This window comes from Rhinolophus ferrumequinum, chromosome 7 (assembly GCF_004115265.2).
Source record: "Rhinolophus ferrumequinum isolate MPI-CBG mRhiFer1 chromosome 7, mRhiFer1_v1.p, whole genome shotgun sequence".
Lineage (NCBI taxonomy): Eukaryota > Metazoa > Chordata > Mammalia > Chiroptera > Rhinolophidae > Rhinolophus > Rhinolophus ferrumequinum.
In genome coordinates, this window is record NC_046290.1 from 48882178 (window position 1) to 48901289 (window position 19112).

At 37.2% G+C, this 19112-nt stretch overlaps 1 protein-coding gene across 1 annotated transcript in view; it reads left to right on the forward strand.

Annotated features, from left to right (window-relative positions):
- The window catches only part of IQGAP2 (IQ motif containing GTPase activating protein 2), a 264412-nt gene that overhangs the window by 133887 nt on the left and 111413 nt on the right, over positions 1-19112 (forward strand). Inside the window, exons 4-5 of the mRNA XM_033109917.1 lie at positions 5343-5420; positions 8726-8802. Coding sequence (XP_032965808.1) covers positions 5343-5420; positions 8726-8802 — 155 coding nt within the window. The remainder of the gene's footprint in view (positions 1-5342; positions 5421-8725; positions 8803-19112) is intronic.

Genomic DNA, 19112 nt, shown 5'->3' on the forward strand with positions numbered 1-19112 from the left:
ATGTAGTCATAGAGTTTTATTTTAAGGCCATTTCGTTTATTTTACAAAAACGAAAGGAGACAAATATTAGTGAATAAAAGACTTAATTAACTTCCTGTTCTTGAGTTCTTCAGGGTTAAAGCCCGTCATGTGGTCCTTTTCAAGGAATACTAAATCATGAGACTGTGACCAACATGTCGAAACCCAAGGGTACGCTCACTAACCCAGGCCCAGCCCTTGATGTGCCATCTGGAAACCATGAGTTCAGTGAGCATGGGCTCTTACGGCAGGTTCTGCCTAGACTGCAGCCATAAAATATGACCTGCCTGCTAGGCAGTGTGTCCCCCAGGCATGAGCTCTGTGTCCGAGCTCTGAAGTCCTCAGTGTGGGCACAGACGGCTTTGAGTGAAGCAGTCGGGAGCTATCATGCTGCCCTACCTTTTGCCAGCTTATATGCAACCCTGGCCCCTCTTTAAATTAGGGCTAGAAAGATGACCTAGGTCTTAGAGTCAAACCTTCCAATGATGAGTATTCTTTCCCTGATCATTCTGTACCCCCTCTCCAGATCTGAGTTACGTGAACATGCCAAGTTTGCAGTGGTACCTGACACTATCCCTCTTGGATACACCATGGTATACTGTAATCATTGTCTTGTCATGAAGGCAACGACCATGTGTGTTTTCTCTGCCACATCTTCAGTGAATGGTGCAGAGTCCAGTGCTAGTTAAATAGCTGTTGGGTGAAGAAATGAATGACAGTAGTTTCAAGGAAGCCAAAGGACTCTGTTAACTTTCTTGCCTTCTATGCTTTATTCGATGCCTATTTCGAATCTGAATCGAATCGAATCTGAATCGATGCTTCAGATTCGACACTCTTCCTTTAAGTGTGATGTTCACACCTCCTGCAGAACCACCTGATAGATGTGTATAAAAATATGAACTCCTGGACCCCAAACCAAGCTACTGAGTCAGGCAGACTCTCTTGGCCAGGGACCCAAGCAGCTGCGCTCATAGTAATCACTGCACTGCTCTAATGGTACATAAACATGAATATAAAAAACTTTTTAATAAAGTTATAGGGAAAGAAGATAAAGTTGTACTATGATAGAAATACAGAGTGTAGAACTCATCCATCTATACAATACTTATGAACACCTACTATGTGCCAGGCACTGTCCCAGGCACTCAAGGCAGAGTAGTGAGCAAGGCAGACATGGCTTCACGGTGCTTACAGTTGGAGAGGTAGACAGTGACTAAATATAGAGTTGTGAATTGTGATAAGTATATGAAGGAAGAACTTGACCAATAGCAATGGACAGAAGATGTGCTTCCTGAGACACATTTACTCATAGTCTGGAAAAAGGAGAAGAAAATCATCCATGGGTAGAGTTAAGGGTGGGAGTAGGGAGATAGTCAAGAGAGAGGGGACCCATTTGTGAAAGACTCCTCAAGGAAGAATAGAGCTTGGCCAAACTGAGTGACTACAAGGCTTCCATGAGGGACTGTGATGAGAAATGAGATCAGGAGGGAAGCAGAGACAGATCACAAAGTCACACATGGAGGATCTGTGATTTCTTCCTAAGTATGGAGTGAGGTGTGGGAGGAAGCCTTTGAAATGTTAAACAGAGGCATCATGGTACAGTATGTGCTTTAGAAAAATCAGTCTGCTGCGTATGTGAAAAATAAATCAGGGAGGATGAAGGTGGAGGCAGAGTGTAGTGAGGGGATTATTCAGTCCAGGTGACAGTAGTCTGCCTAGACAAGAAGTAAATGGATTCAAGAGGGAAAACAAAGGGTGAATCCTGGAAAGTGATTGGAAGTGGATGGAAGGAGGTGAAGAGAAGACAGCTGAGTGGACAGTGGGAGACAACCAAGGAGAGAGTAGTCAGTTCCAAAGGGGATACGGTGGTAAAGAAGCCAGGAAGGTTTCTGGGATAGAGGCTTGAAAGATGAGTGAGTGTTCCCTAGCTGACTACTGGGATGGACGAGGGAAAGAAGAGGAGGAAGGAAGGCATTCCTTGGAGAGGACTCAGCCTGACAAGGCTCAAAGTCAAACATAGTATTGTTCCAGACCCTGCATTGATCATTACAGACTTATACTAACTGGTGAAAATTTTGGTGAGCCTTAGATAGGGAAAACATACATAGTGGTTAGTAGTGTGAGCTGTGAATCAAAACATTTCAGTCTGGCCTCACCACTAAGTTGGCCTCTGTGAGCCTCAGTTTCCTCACCTGTAAAGTATGAATAATAATAGTTATCAGTCTTTGTAATGATACTGTGATTGTCTGTACACGGCACTTGGCACAGTGCCTGACAGAAATAAGCACACCGTGAACATTTTGGGGGGGTGGTTCGGAGGCTCTGCAAATTGAACAGAATGTTTGGACTTGGAGTCAGAGGTCTGGCAAGCTAGTCTTGACCCTGAGTTTAACAAGTTAGGTCAACCTGAGTGTATCTTAAATGCTTGGGCCCTCAGTTTCCTTATCTATTAAATAAGCAAATTAGAGTATTAATGGTTTCTAAGCTACCTCATAGTTCTAAAGTGCTTCTTACTATGTAAGAAGCTACCATCCAAAGAAGACACATAATTCCTCATCTACTCAATTTAAGCGAGAATAACCTTGTTTGCTGGTGTCGTAATAGCTCAGCAGTGGAAAATCAGCATATACTTTCTAGTTCAATACCTGAAAGAAATGAGGTAGATGGACAATAATAACCCTTGGCTAAGTCTGATTATAGACAAGCCACTTAGTCTAGTATTAATGTATAGGATTGGTGAAAAAAATGGACAAGCTAAAAATGGTTAGAATGGACTATCTTGAGCCAGTTTAGAAGATCATTTTCACTCTAATTGAAGCAAGTCTAGATTAAAGATGTTAAGTTAATTGAAGTCAGTGTTCCTCAGGTGTTTAAAATGGATAAAGGAAAATATCTAACCACTGTGCTGTACACCTGAAGCTAATATAATATTGAATGTCAACTGTAATTGAAATTTTTTAGTTAAAAAAATATAAAATAAAACGGATGAAGGAATTGAAATCTGTCATTTCATTTACTGTAGAAATATGACCAAGATAACCCCCCTTTCCGTCAGTGCCTCTTGCATCAAGGGCTAAACTTTTTTCTGACCTTAAAGGTAAATAAAAATTTCAAGCCCAGTATTGTAGCATGATAATTGTAATAGCTAACAGTTATTGCATTCTTAAGTGTACTTTGTAATGAAGTGCTTTACGAATATTTTTATTTAATCTCTGCAACGGAAAGAAAAGATCCTATTCCCATTTTATGGCTGAGGAACCAAGGTTCAGAGAAATTTGTAACTTTCCTGAGGTTACTAGCTAATAAGATAACTAAATGGATGAAGTGTCTTTGTTACATGGTTTGGAATTAGTGAACACCCCAGCCAAAGTCCCCAGAAAACCACCTGGTTCAAACAAAATTAGTTTTATTTAACTCGTAGCAAAAAAAAAAAATGCATAGCTATGGAGTCATGAGGAGGAGAAAGGAGGGGCTTAGTCTGGATTTGGACTTGTGTTGGCTGATGCTGAGGTATTAGGGAAGTAAGGACCCCAGTTATCTTTTGGGTGTTGTCAGAAAGCAGAATCAATTTGGTGTCTTGGTAATTTTTACCTAGTAGGTGAGAAGATTGAATAGGACCATCAATCAAGAAGCAAGTCTTGAAAGTGGGGGTAGTTATTTTGTGGTGCCAAAGGGCCTTTTCTCTGCCTTGACATGATTCTGGATTGTTTCCAATTCAAGATCATCTTAGTCCATTATAATCATTTTTAGCTTGTCCATTTTTTTTCACCAATCCTATATATTAATACTAGACTAAGTGGCTTGTCTATAATCAGACTTAGCCAAGGGTTATTATTGTTTCCAAATGGTTTTTCCATGGCCAAGAAGTGACCGTGTCTGAGAATTGTTTGTATTTTGCAGAAGTTGTTTATGCTGAGTCACAAACCCTCAGGCACTATAGCTTGTCTGTTAACTGTCTGGGTACCAGCTCTCTTTATTCTTCCTTTCTTTTTTTCCTTTCCTTTCATTCTTCTTCTCCCCCTCCCTCTAGTTATTTCATAGTTCTTCTCTGGGGAGTGGTGTGAACACAGGGAAGGTTTTCAGATCTGGAAAGACCTAGTCCTGAATCCCAGATCAGCCACAAATAGGTGTTTGACTTTGAGCAAATCACTTCATCTTTTTGGCCCAAGTTTCCCCGTTTCTAAAATATGCTAATGAAAACCACCTTGGAGAGTGTTTTGAAACTTAGAGATAATTTACATAAAGTGACACACACAGTCCAATCTCAATAGTGACCACTATTAAAAAGCCATAAATATTTGTCAAATGTTAATTTGCTTATTTTATAATTTCTAACAGCAACAAAAATACTTTTTGTTAAACTATTAGATTGTATGTCACAGAAGATGGGAAAGATAAGGCTTTCTGAATGTGATTATTGGGCATTAGTGGTATGATGACACTTGCTATTGTTACTTTTTAAAAAAATAGATAACATTGTGCTATTCATTTTACTAATTAAAATATGAGAACATTTCAAGCTCTCAATGGTTCATTACCTGATACAACTTCATGAATATAGGCAAGGATGCTATATTTATAGAATATGCAGAAAACATGACTAATTAGAACTGTAAAAAAGAATGGAAGATATAAAGACTATTTTTATTATATGGGTATAAAAGTTCTTGTAAAACATTTCCATTGAAGGTTTACTTATTTTACAAGGCCAAGATTAGGGTTAAATTACAGAAGGAATAGATACCAAAATTGGCTCTGTATTGTGGGTGGCTTTTGTTTTCATCTTTGTATTTTTCTACATTTTCAAGATTTTCTACAGAACATTACATTAATGAGCAGAGAAAATGACTTGGCAAAACCAGAAACCAGAAAAAAATCATTTTATTTAGTCTTCTGACAACCATGTTTGTTTTTCCTGAAGTTCCTGGGCTTTTTGGCTATGGTTCCCCAAATCTTGACACCGTGTGTGTGTGTGTGTGTGTGTGTGTGTGTGTGTGTGTATGCATGTGCACATATGTCTCATAAAATATCCTTAGGCATGTGCTCGACATTAAATGGTCTTTGAGATTCTACTTCAGAGTTACCTTAAATGTGTGAATAATAGAAACTGGAATGGTCCTTTACAGATGGTTGGGGTTTTGCTGAGTTAAGTGTAATCTACTTTACTGTGTCTCTAGTTGTTTTATATGGACTTTAATAACTCTATTCCAGGAGAAATACAATTGAAAAGCATCCTGATAATGAAAAAAGTTATCGCAAATGACTCACTATTTGTATGGTTCCTTCTTTCTCCCCCCTCCCAACCCACCCCGTTCTCACATTAGAAGTCTGGCCTTCATTTTCGACATACAGATAATACCGTCCAGTGGTTAAGAGCCATGGAGTCTATTGGTCTACCCAAGGTAAGCCTTCAAATACTGGAATCTGATCTAAGAAACCAAAAGGGGGCAGTGTACAAATTCCACGTTATGCTAAATGGTTGGGCAGACTGGGTATGTTAATGCAGAAGATTGCCTCATTGCCTCAGGAATGAGAAAAGTGAGGACCCAACAGGAACATAGAAAGGCCTATGCAAAGTAATATATGGCAAGAGTGAAGTATGCATACAGGTCAAGAGCAGCCAGGTAAAATGTATATAAAATAGACAAGATCAGAACAAGCTTTCATTGCTAGATAGTTGATTTAAAAAAGCCACCTCCCATTTTTGTGTTGCTACTTATATTTAAGATTTCAAATCTCATTGTAGCACCATGTGATATATCATTATAGATTATTATTATAAATTTATTTTTATAAATTATTATTATAAATCATTCCATCACTTTCAATTTTAAAGGCTAGGGGGTTATAGCTCTCACTCCTGAAATAGATCTTCCAAATAAAACTCAGCAAATATTCAGAGCTTGTTAAATTCAAAGAGCAGGCACACTTAAGCTTGTGTGACAGACAGATAAGTAGGGGAAATGAGGAAATAATTGCTTTTGATAGAAATTGTAGAGCTATTTCATAAACTACTTATTTTGAAATTATAGAATCAAAGGAAGTTGCAAAAATAGTTCATCAGTGTGTATTCTTTCTTCAACTTTCCCCAATGGTGACATCTCATAACTGTAGAATAATCATAAATTGACCTTGGTATATTAATGTTAACTAGACTACAGACTTACTCAATTTTCACCATTTTTATGTGCATTCATTTGTGTGTATCTGGGGCAGTTCCATGCAGGTTTATCCCATGAATAGATTTGTGTGACCACCACCACCCTCAAGGTACAGATGTTGCAGAGGAGCGGGCCTTTATATTGCATCCCTTGTTTAGCCCTGTCCCCATGCCACCACTATTCTGTTCTCCATCCCTATAGTTCTGTCATTTTGACAGTGTTATAGAAATAGAATCATGCGGTAGGTTACCTTTAGCAATTAACTTTTTTCAGTAAGCATAATGCCCTCAAGATCCATCAGGTTTTTGTATGTATCTATAGTTCACACCTTCATATTGCTTCGTATGTACAGCTGTGTTAAAGATATGACTTAGGAGTGGTCCAGCTTGAAGGCAGAGGATATGCTACTGACTAATTAAAACGTGTTGTTGTTGTTATTACTAATCCAAGTTTGCAGTTAAAAACACCAGTGACAACAAAAGCAAAAAATTCCTTAATGTAAATTATGAATGCCTATTTTTAATGTATTTTTGTTGATATCTGTTTTAGCTCAGCTTATGTTATCTCAGAATACTCAATATTGGTTTATTCTGCCATTTTTAACCCCTTTGCCTCTCCTAAAATGCCCAGAACATTAAATGCTGTTCCCTTCTGGGAACTAGTTATAGTACCGAATTCATATTTCTAGATTTTGATTTTGCAAGTACTAACTAGGGCTGGTGGTAAACAGATTAATAAATAAATTGCAATAGGATTTTTCTGTATGAGACAACAAACTTTAGATTAGGATAATTTCATTATGTTTGATAGATTTGATTTAAACCTCTTCCAATGGTGTGCGTGTTGGGCCAGGTTTCCCTTGATTATGTAAGCCAAACAAGTGATCCATAGAGTAGGCTCTATTTTAACACGGATTTTTATTACGAAGTCATTGATAAATTAGATTGCAGGATGAAAAACCAACAGTGTACTGAATTGATTGATGTATTTGCTATCAATGCCTTCATTGGTTCATATTAAGTGCCTCCTCTGTACTCATCGTTGTGCTAGGTGCTGGGAATACAGTACTGAATAAAATGTTCTGGTGAACTATAAATTGATCCCATTTCCTTACTAAAAGAAGACATATTCATAATGATTTTCCAGACAAAATATAAATATAAAGGTCTTTTGTTTAAAGAAAAGGGAAGGGACATTTTTAGTCCTCTGCTTATATATAGAACTTTAAACCTAGTCACATTCTTCTGAATTGGGAATCCTCTTCTAATTGACATTTTAATAGCAAGTGTGTTAAAGGAAAGTTAGAAAGACTTTTGAAAATTTTTAGGCTACAGACATTTCTTTAAGGGCTCAGTGACTATACCTTTATATCTCAAGAATCTGCTTCTTGTTTTTTTTTCAATATCCAACAGAAAATTGGATTTGAGTATCAAATACTACCATGATTTAATTTTTATGTCCAATTTTATAAAATATTTACTGAAAGCAAACAATGCCAGTATGCTTATCTTACTCTTAGAAGTTTGGAGCCTAATTATTCATTTTTTGGTGCTTAGGAACAGATAAGTTTGGTACCCCATTCTGAAATCGTTATTAGGCTTTTAGTTTTAAGCTCAAGAATAGTGTAAATGGGTATTAAAAGCCTTACTGTTCAGAACTTTCAGTCTAGTAACTTCATATTTAGCTGTTTAGCCAGAAAGGTAATCAAGTGCTCAGAAAGTGCAGGGATGTTCATTGCGGTGACTTATATAATAGGGAAAAGTTGGGGGGAATAAATGTTCAACCGTGGGAAACTGGTTAATTATGATTCAAAACTGTGAAAGAATCATGCACCCATTAGAAATAATGTTCTTGTAGAATAATGAAGGGGATAGGACAGTAGTCGTGTTCTAGTAAGTGTTTTAAACAGGTTTACAATATGTACAATTTTGTTTTTAAATGCACACATACAAAACATTAAAAAAAATCAGAGACATAATCCAAAAAAAAGACTGGAAGAAAATATACCAAAATGCTAATGGTGACAATCTGGAGGTGGGATTATAAGTATTTCCATCATACTTTATTTTCCAGATTGTATTCAGTGAAATCTGTTACTTTAAGGAGAAAAAAAAAAAATCCATGTGTATGTGTGTATGCACGTGTTTACAGAACTGGGTAGCCAAGTTCTTAACAATGTAATAAAATGCTCTCAGAACACCCCTCTCAAGCCAGCAATCCACTGGACAGTCCCAAGAGTGACTCTGCTACAGAAAGCCTTGTGGAATGAAACCGCCACCTAGCTATTCCGTTCTCCATCCTTCTTGGATGTGGTGGACTGGGAACCCCAACCCCTCTCTTGAGTCACTAGGAGGCGCCTCTTGTCAGGCAGAAAGCCAGATGCACTGATTGGTCCTGTAGAGCAAGATGAAGCAATAACTGAGAGGTTTCTCTACATTTAAATAAACAGAGAACAGCAAGAACAATCAAAGTAGAACCATTTGGGAGACTTAAAACAATTGTGAAAAGGAAAACGTAATAAACATATTGTTTCTTTTATCTTCCAGATATTTTATCCAGAAACAACAGATGTCTATGACCGGAAAAACATACCAAGAATGATTTATTGCATTCACGCACTGAGGTGGGAAAATACAACTCAAAGTCTAGGAAATAAATTTAAATAAAACTACAATTTTAATTTTAAAAGAGGACATAAATTATTTTAGTAATGCGGAATAACTTTATTAGATTGAGCTATTTTGAATTTGCTGGTATAAAATTAAAATAATTGTCACATGAAAACAATACTTGAACTTGAAAAATGTTTTTCTGATTTTTTTAATCTAATTCAAAATAGAAAAACAGAAAATGAATAAAAGACCTATGAGTATGATAAGGAGAAAATTTAAGTTGAAACTTCTAGGGATCTCACAGTAATGTGCTACAATATTCTTGAGTTATGGTCTAGTTTACAAATATAGCTAAAATACATCAAATGAATGTATTTTAATGGTCATAATTTTGGTTTTGGTACTCTTAAAATTATCAGTTTGGTTCAATTCTTATCACAGTTTAATAAAATTCAGTATAATTTTTGTTTTATTTGTTCAATAGACCTTGTACCCTAAGGATAAAAAAGAAACTTAGAAGTTGCTTTCAATTAGTCAAAGCAAGATGCATTCATTGTTTTGAAGCATTTGTTTGATAACTTAATTTTTGAAAATGTTGAAATTCTGCTAGTTCACAGATCATTTCTTAATGGACTGGAAGAATGTAATTTTTAGATGGTAACAAAGGTGATTTTTAAAATTCAGTTTGTGGTGGTTTTCTTGCCTGCACACAGGTAATGGCCGAAAGACTTCATGTCGAATTAAATTTTAAATTTCTTTTAGAACATCTGCCTTGTGTTTATATCACTCGAAGTCATTTTCCTGGCAGAATCTTCTGCCTAGAGGTTTATATATTAACTTCTTCCTGGCTCTTTTCCTCTCCAAAGGAAAAGGTTTCTGTAATAATTCACTGCAATTCTGGCCTGCTAGAGAAGAATTTTGATTATGTCATATAATTTGACTTTTCCCCCCGATCAGTACTTATGAGATTTCTTTGGAAGATGACAGTTGCTAGAAATATGGACCAAATATAGGTGCCTTTTCTATGATTTCTTTTTATTCTAATAATTTAGAACAAGTGGGAAAAAAAGAAAAAAACACTTTTATGCCTATCTCCTCGTATGTAGCTAGTGTATCATTATGCCAACAGGTTTTCTAAAAGCGTTTTATACAAAATTGCTTATTTTGAGGAATATTTTCAAATGTGTTGCCCAACATTCTTTGTCAACAATTTTTCAGTTCTTAGTATGATCACTTAACACAATGGTTAACGCTGTATTGGTGACCTGCTAAGCAGCCACCATTAGTTTATGTCATTATCATATCCATGCTTCATAGAGCTAATCTCCAAATCTGTAGCGCTCATGGGATGTCTTATATAAGCTTAAATTGATTTCCTGAAGTGGACACCTGGGGCATTACTGTTAAGCAGCTTATAAAGAAATGGTGTGCTAAGTTCCTTCCTGGTGATGTCACTGCTCTCCTACAGGAGTTGTATAGAACTGCACTGAGGTTGACAGTGTGTTTGGCATAGTTTTAACAATGGCTTGAACAGTTTGGTAAACAAAGAAAAGGCAACGTCTTGCTTATTATTGCCACTTGTACACACAGTGTTGGTGTGATATTTTCTAGGACTGTTTTTCTCAGTTACTCAGTTACTGATCGTGGAATCCCCATTACTGTTACTCATCCTGGAATAGATTCCTGTTGAGCCTGTCACTTATCAGCTGTGACCTCAAACAGTATTTACTTAATGAACAGCATCCCCTGGGAGAATCTCTTTCACTTTTCTCTGTTCTAAACTTAATGTTTGGCTGCTTCCTGGTAGGGAATTCAGAAGTCCCAAGTGTATCTAAAGTTTTTTCTACCAAAACTTTTTCCTGCACCGGTTGAAAATGCAGTCAGTTACTCACAGGATGCTGATATTCTGCTCTGTTGGGCCAGACACATTTGGAAGCTGGGTTGCAGAGCCCTTTAGTAAGTACAGTGGGTTTGCCCTCGCTGCGTTATTAGAAGTAATGCTGGGAATAAACAATTAAGTCTTCAGCCATTATATCCTGGTTTTGGATACAGCAACATTGCTGGTATAGAGCATTGTCGTTACCTGATAGGGAATTAGGCAGGTCAGAGATTCTGATTATAGATCGGGACCTATGCGGGCAGATGCCCCAGGTACCCAGACCCTACCTTCCTCCTGCCCCAGCCTGTGGGCCTGAGCTGATGTATAAAGTTAGCTCTTGGCCGTGCAAACTTGTCTTTTGTTCCGTCTTCTTGATTAGGGCTTAACAACCTCATTAAGACCCCTGGGTTCTTGCCCTGGCTTTGTGTTCTGTCTACTTCTACTCCCGCCCCCCACCCGCCTCTCACCTTTTCACTTTCCTTCTGACCCCAGGCTCCTTGCCTCCTGCTCTTGCTCCCTTTGTCAGTTCAGCTGGATGTTCCTTAGCCCAGACACCAGTGAATGTTGTTAGCCCAGCAGCCCCAGAGGATATCCTCAAGCTTTGCCTTATGCAGAGACGCTCACCTCAGGAATGGGTGGCCTCATTCTCTTTTCAAAGAAATGTTTATCTTTTTCTCATTTACAATAAAAACTAAAATATACTCATTGAGGAAAAAATTGGAAAATTCAGAAAGACTATCAAAGGAAAAGCTAAAGTACGCATTATCTCAACACCAAGTGAAAACCACTGTTTCTGAATGGGTATCTTTGGACTTAAAATGTGTATATGGCATGTTTTCCTTTTGTGGCTTCATTTGGAATGTTTCAAAGTCTGTGCAATGAAGACAAACCAGTTCAAGGAGTGAGAGCCTTGCTGCTGAGTTAATACTACTGATTTATTTTTTATTTTTTTACTGTCTGGAGTTCGTTTATACAAAAAAAGAGCACTTTTGCATATTGTTTATTGCTCAATATGTTAAACAACTGTTTAAACATTAGTTATAAAATTGAATTCCTTTAAACAATTAAATTTAGTAGAACTGATTTTTTTTTGAACACTTCAAATACCTGAAAGTATAGTGAAATGCCCAGATGCATTATTACAAGCTTACCGTACTTAAACTCTTTTCTAAAAGATCTACAGTACAGCTTTCACTCGTTTCATTATTTATACACTAATTTTGACTCATTTTAGGACTATAATATTTTGTTACCTACCAGAGTTGACATGATCTTATGGGCACCAGAAACAAAAGAATACCCCTACAAATCTGTCCATTTACAGATCTGGTTTCTGACCAATCAATTGTCGGTCAGAACATGGCGCCAGTTTGAAGAAGAGTCTGACAGATCCTGGCTACCAGGCATCAGGCTGAACTTTACTTGTGAAATCAATCAGACCTTTTATTACTTTTCAGTATATGGCTTTCAGGTAGGTTCTTATTTATAACCTGGTCCCCACCTCCAGCCCACCCCCTGTCACCCAGAAATGATTTACTTACATGTCTCATTTGGCCAGTGTTACATAACCCGTTGTCCTGTCATAATGATGTATGGACTTGATCTGTTAACATTATTAAAAGCTTATGTATGCCTTTTGAATATTTTCTTGAAATTAGTTGGGCTTTCTAGAGGTTTCTCCCAGAGGAGATGAGGGATTGACTCTACCTCATGCTATTTGGGCCATTTGGCTGATTTATCATCTCATATCATGTTTCTGGATCCTCTCTCTCTGCTTGACTATTGAGTGTGACCATCATTGCCAGAGCCTCTTTCCACCTGACTGTTTTTGTCACCACCTGTATTCCTCAGGTCTTATCTTCATACACTTGGATTTTTAGGTTATTTGGCTTACTCAATGTTACTGGTCATTATTCTTTCATGTAGCATATATGTAGTAGATACAGTAGAGAAACCAGTACATATTCTAGACTATAGACAATTACAGAAAAAGCAAAGCACCTGTATCCAACTTGTTAAATCAATACATATAATTATACATGTCTTATTTTCTCTCTCTTTGTATTACAACTTCCTTTTTGTACACTTCATACCATTCTTTTTTTTTTTTTTTTTTGATCATTGTTTTGAATTCCTGGCCTTTCACAGACTTAACCAAGATGAGTTCTTTTCTGATGGAGCAGATTGATTCAGTTTGGTCAGTGGGAGCTCTTTCTGGCCAGCTCCTCTGTCCTTGTAACCCTGTCCCTGACATTCTTTAAAATATCCTTGCTTTGTTGTCTTAACAGAATGTTCCAGTCCTGTCCTGATTATTCCTGCTTTATGACATGGAATCAACTACCCTCCAAGGAATCCTTTTAAAGTCATGTGTTCATGATGATGTTTCTAGTTTAATAGATCAGAGTTCTGGATTCTGCTCTTCATACTGTATAAAGTTTATTTGACCATGAAGTTCTACTACTTCTCCTGCTGCAGACTATGGAGGCGCTGTCCCACCCATGTTTTTTCAAATGCAGCGACGATGCCAAAATAGCACACATTTGGGGCTTGCATTTGTGAAAATGGCTGTGGCAGACCTACTTCTTGTTGGCCAGCTGTTCTGAGTACCCTGTCTCTATGAAGAAGGGCTCCTCTACCAGCTCTCTCAGTCTTGATTATCCAGTTGTCTTTGAACCAGTTCCACAAGCATTAATGCTTAGCTTCTTTTGTCTTATATTCTCTTCCCTTAGGACCCCTTTTCCTATTAAGAAACCGATTGATGCCGTAACAGTGAAATTTGGTAAATCAATAACGTAATTATACTTAGGTAGTTTGCAGTTTGACTCACTGCATATCTCACTCTCTAGCCACTTGTCAGTTTGATCCACCCTGAAATTCAGCTGTTTTCTCTTTGTTTCTCCCCTCACTGATTCACTAAAGAACTCCATTTTGTTCCCTTTCCCAAGACTACCCATACCTCGTTAATCCATTTAATTAACGGAATCCTAACCTGGAAAGGGCAATTTCTTAATCCTCAGGCGCCCAAACACTGGAATACACATAAAGCCCCAGGCCTCGGTGGTCCAGTCCAGTCCGGAGTCCAGAGATAGCATTATCTTAAAACAGACCAAACCCCAAGAAACGAAGTCAGCCCTCAGACCTGCCTGACCAACTCTCCCTTTCTTTTGTTCTTGTGTACCATAAAACCTAACTAGTCTAGGAATGGGGAGATGGCCTTTGGACAGGAGTCTGCCATCATCCCAAAATACTGGCATTTGGAATAAACCTGCTTTTCTTTCCACCAACCATGCCTCTCGACTTTTTAAGTGGCAGGTGGCCAGACCTTAGCATGGTATCAATGCTTTATACCAGATTGATTGCAACTCTGACAGAGAACACATTTGCATTTATAAATAAGGTTCCTAGAGATAGTTCCTTAACCCAAAGGACAGGCTATAATACTATGTTCTCAGGAGAGATATCTGGAGATGGCAGTATTTGGGATTAAGCTGAGAAGGGCATTTGCACCTTCCATATCCTTCAAGTCACTCCTTCTTCAAAATTTTCTTCATACTTTGAACCATCCTCTCTCCTCTTCTTTGTATCCTGGATTAGTATGATGGCTCCGTCTGTCCTACTAAATTCACAGCTCTTTGAGGCTGTGAACCATGTCTTCTCGTCCTACATAGCACATACACCACTGAGTCCAACTTGAAGCCTCTGGAGTTTGTATTTTTAACTTTTCCGTTGATTTAACTGAACTGATTATCCGATGATAAGATTGCCTCAGGATTCCTTTGGTTTTTGACTCAAAATTGGGTATAGAACACTGGATTTTGACATAATACTGGCAGTGATGTATGTGACTAAGATGGGAAAATAATTTGGTTCAGTGAATAAAACCATTTCAAACATGGAGTCAGTGAGGGGAAATAGGGAAAGGTTCTTAGTGTTGAAAGTGGGGAAACCACTGAGGTTGGTTATTAATAAGTATATAAGAAGGACACACTTATTCAACAGAGGATAATAGTAATAATAAAAACAAATGTTAATACTTACTGAATTTTTAATGATGTGCCTGGAACTGTTCAAAGTACTTTATAGGTGTAATCTCATTTGATCCTCACAACATACCTATGTGGTAAGTACTGTTATTAATCACAATTTATAGCCAGGGTAACTGAGGCACAGAGAGGCTGCCCAAGGTCACACAGCTAGTAAATGGCAGAAGTGAGATTGCAAACCAGGCTACGACACCAGAAACTGCACTGTTACTGACTCAGCCATTGTCCTCAGAAGGGAGTCAAGTACATATTTCCTTACTAATAAGAAAATAAACAGAACAGTGGCAGCAGACTTGAACTTCAGCACAGCTGTTATATTTAGGATGTTTTAAAATGCAGAGTCATGGAACTTAGAACGGAGAGGATCTTGGGAAGTTTCATTTCATAGATGTGGGACTGAAAGCTTGGGTTGTGTGACTTACTCAGAGTCATACATCCAGATATTGCCAGTCTTGGGACTAGGATGCAGGGCTTCGAATTCTAGTCCTGTGATCTTTCTGGTCAACCTTGAGGCTTTCATCTACGAACATGCATCTTACATGTCACAGCATAAAATGACCTGCACATGAAGTGATTCAGAAAAGCTGAAATAAATTCAGCTCTTGCCTTTTAAGTTTGCATTTCATTATTATAGAACCTTTTAATGTATATATAGAAAGTCTAGGGAAAACCCTCATACTTTTTTTTTTACGTTCTTGCTTTTTTGACTTAATGTGATATTATTTATATAAACAGGAGCACGTGGGCCAGTGAGACTAAGGTACCTTAGGACAACCTGCTCTGTTGCTGGCCTCACTCAGCAACACAAGTGTGCTATATCTTTTGGTGTGGCAAGAGGCTCTCTATTTCACATCAAGTGCTTTCTTATACATGGGAAGCAATGGTGGCATTCATTCCACAGCTTTCTTTGGAATGCTCTCAACTTTTTGTATTGGCCGTTAGCACTAAAGGTGCTTTATAAGTTCAGTGTTGAAGAGCTACAAGAAATTGGTGTGTTTTTTAAATGGAATGGGCTTTTTTTTTTCTTTTTTCTTTTTTTTTTTTTTTAAAGATTAAGACTCTGCATTTCCTACATGCTTCAGGTAATGAATAGCTCATTTGAATGTAAGTGGAGCAGGTTGCTGTTGCTGATTCTGTACAGCATGGGAATAGTGGATTAGTATAGTTTCCTAGTAAACATATGCCCCTTTGAGTAATCTGCTAGAAAGCACCTCCCATACAGAGATTTGGTGGAAAACTTCTCTTACACTGTGAAAAGCAATCTTGTTAAAGCTAATAATTTAAACGACCTTCACATCACAAACAGTGTTGAAAATTGAATATATACATTAACATTTTTTAAAAAACTTTTGTAAAATTATATGTATGTAAATGAAATTTCTACCTGATCTATACTAGCTTAAGAAAATCAGATTTAAAATAAATTTGAAAGTAAAGATTCTTCCATCCAAAAGTGGTAACTTCTCAGCACCACCTAGTGGTAACTTTTAATTAAACCAGAATATTTGCTTACTGTGAGATTTATATTAGTATTACAGTGTACAGTGGAGAAATAAAAAGTATAATTGGAAATAGTCCTAATATCTTTAGTACCACAGGGAAAAATTAACACTTTTGTGTAGTAAATTGTTTTAGTTCATATTACAAAAAAAAAACCCTATGTTTTGTGGCAGACTAAATACCTTTACTTTAAGGACAACATGTAGAAAAGAATATTTTTTATATAGTAGATATTCCATAAATAGTAATTAAATGAATGACTGGATAAACAAAGGAGATGTCAAGGTCACAGTTGTGTCAAGGTCATTGAGCACAGTTGTCTTGCTTCCTTTCCAAAACTGATATGAAATTACTAAAGTATTAGGTTTGGTGCAAAAGTAATTGCGGTTTTTGCAATTTTCAATCTTTTATACCGCAATTACTTTTGCACCAACCTAATAGTAATTTAAAAAAAATCATTTGCAGTAAGAAAGAATGCCATCCACTGACCAGAAATGTAAACAACTGGCAGACAGCAAACAGACAGGATCGGAAGGACTGAGAAACAAGACAGGAGAAGACCACAGCCCAGAAACCACTGAGACATGCCACAGAGTTGGGAGCTGTCATGGGTCTTGCTCCAAACAAAGAGACAGCTGAAAAAGGAGAGCCTCAAAGCCAGCATAATTGGGCTTAGACCAGCAGAGCCTTCTGATTCTTCCCTAAAGCAGCAAGTGTAGATGCTGAAGGCAAGATAGCATACCAGTACCCAAAATAGCTGATGACCCCAGGAAGGCACAGGGAGCCCCAATCTAAGAAGGCAAGACACTGGACACCCTCCTGACATGCACCCTATTGTTGCCCCCCAAGTCTCCTTAGGGATTCTTTCTGTCATGGGGACCTGTGATCAACAGTGACAAACAGCAAATCTAAAACCCCAAGATGAGCCCCAAGTCAGGAAATGCTAGACATTTGAGGGAAACCGACACTATGAAAGAGGCGTTAGATTTACTAAATAGAACCAACACCCAAGGAACAAATTAAAATATATGCAATTAGTGATTTATTCAATTTATGTACTTAATAAATTTTGAACACTCATGTACAACAAAACCAAAGATAAAACTAAGGAAAATTGGATATAGATTAAATTAGACAAGAAACAAATAAAATGTGTATTTAAATTTTTGGTACATAATATGAAAATAAAAGCTACGTCATCTCAACATTATGTAGGTGGGGAAATAGAAGTGGAAATATATTAAGGATAATAGATGTTCATTAGTTTAGGCTTTGATACAAGAATGTAAGTTTAAAGTATGTTAAAACCTTAGCAGAATATTAATGGAAATAATACATATTATACATATAACATTTTAAATACTTGAAATAATTATACATATAAAATTTGTGTTAGAAGACATTATGGGTATCTCCTACTTAAATTTTACTGTCACATTTTCAATGTTTCTGCCATTGAATTATTTTTATAGTTTTCTTTGTAGATTAGTTTAGGTGTATTTTTGAATTTAATTGTAAAAAGAGAAGCCGAAAATGCAAATCAGCTATTATGAAAGAAATTGAAATGATACAATGGTACATTTTTTATTGTTTATAGATCTATTTTCATTTCTTAAAGTATGGCTTGATTTTGTTTCCTTAGAATTCTTTGCAGCTTTACCATGCGTATCTTTTTAATTGTGTTGAATTTTGTAGTTCTCTTTATTAGAAAGGAATAAATAAAGAGGTTGGCATTTCATTTGTTCCACATGACATGAGCTTCCTTTTAAGTGGAATATTTTCCCCATGTAATAATGAGTTGAAAAGTGGTTCATAAAACATTATGATTTTGAAATTGTCAGCATACTAGCTTTAATTAGAATGATTTGTTGGCATGAACCTTTGGTAGTAAAGTCTTTAGGGGCTATGTATATAGTTTCATATCCCTGATAATCTCTAAAGATCTAGGATTTGAATGACACAATGTATTCTGTCTTTCTAGCTTTGAATTATGAATACATAATGTCTATTTTACATTGAAGAATATTCAGCATCTAATATGTTTTCCTCTGTGGATGAGATATGAATATCATATTGGAATTTAGTACATGGTTAAAATGTAATTTGTCCTTTGTCCTTTGGTTGTGGTTTTGGGGGATAAGGGAGTGAGAAACCAAAGGATGGTAAATCACCCCAAAATCAATCTTTAAAGTTCAAAAATTCATTAAATTCATTAATAGTCTTTTCCTGGAAGAAATGGAAATGGCCAATATGTACATGAAAAATGTTTACCCTCACAACTAACCAAAGGAAATGGAGATTTAAATAACATTTTTGGCCATCAGATTGGCAAGGTTTTCATTGAGAGTGTCCTGTAGTGACAAGGAGACAAAGAAAATGTCATTCTCATGTATTGGTGGTAGAGTGGGGGCCATGTCCATCAGCGGTTCTTAGGTTCAGCTAAACATTGGGACTCTGACAGCCTCCATAAGCTGCTTTTGGCACCAGTTGCCCAGAAGGATAGACATAGCCAGGAAACCCAGCCTACTGGTAGGACAGCTTCACATATTTGCTCTTCATTGGGGCCTTCATGGCACTCAACATCGTTGTCACTCAGCCATCTGGAAGCTGTTCTCTTTACTACCTCAGGTAACACCTTGGGTGCTAAGGAGTGAGACTCATATTGATGGGTGCAAGAGCCTCCCTGGCTTAGAGCCTCAGCCAGTATCCATTGTAACAGCTCCATCGCATGGCTTCCCAGCTGCCTGCGAGGAGTATGCCAGTCATGAGTCAGTGAACTGAGGAACACCTAAAAATACTGTGCCTATTAGATATTTGTAAAGCCTTCAAGCCAGGATGCAGTTTATCAATCAGGGGTTGTTTTTCTCCTAAGCAATCATTGCTTAGTAATACTATTGTT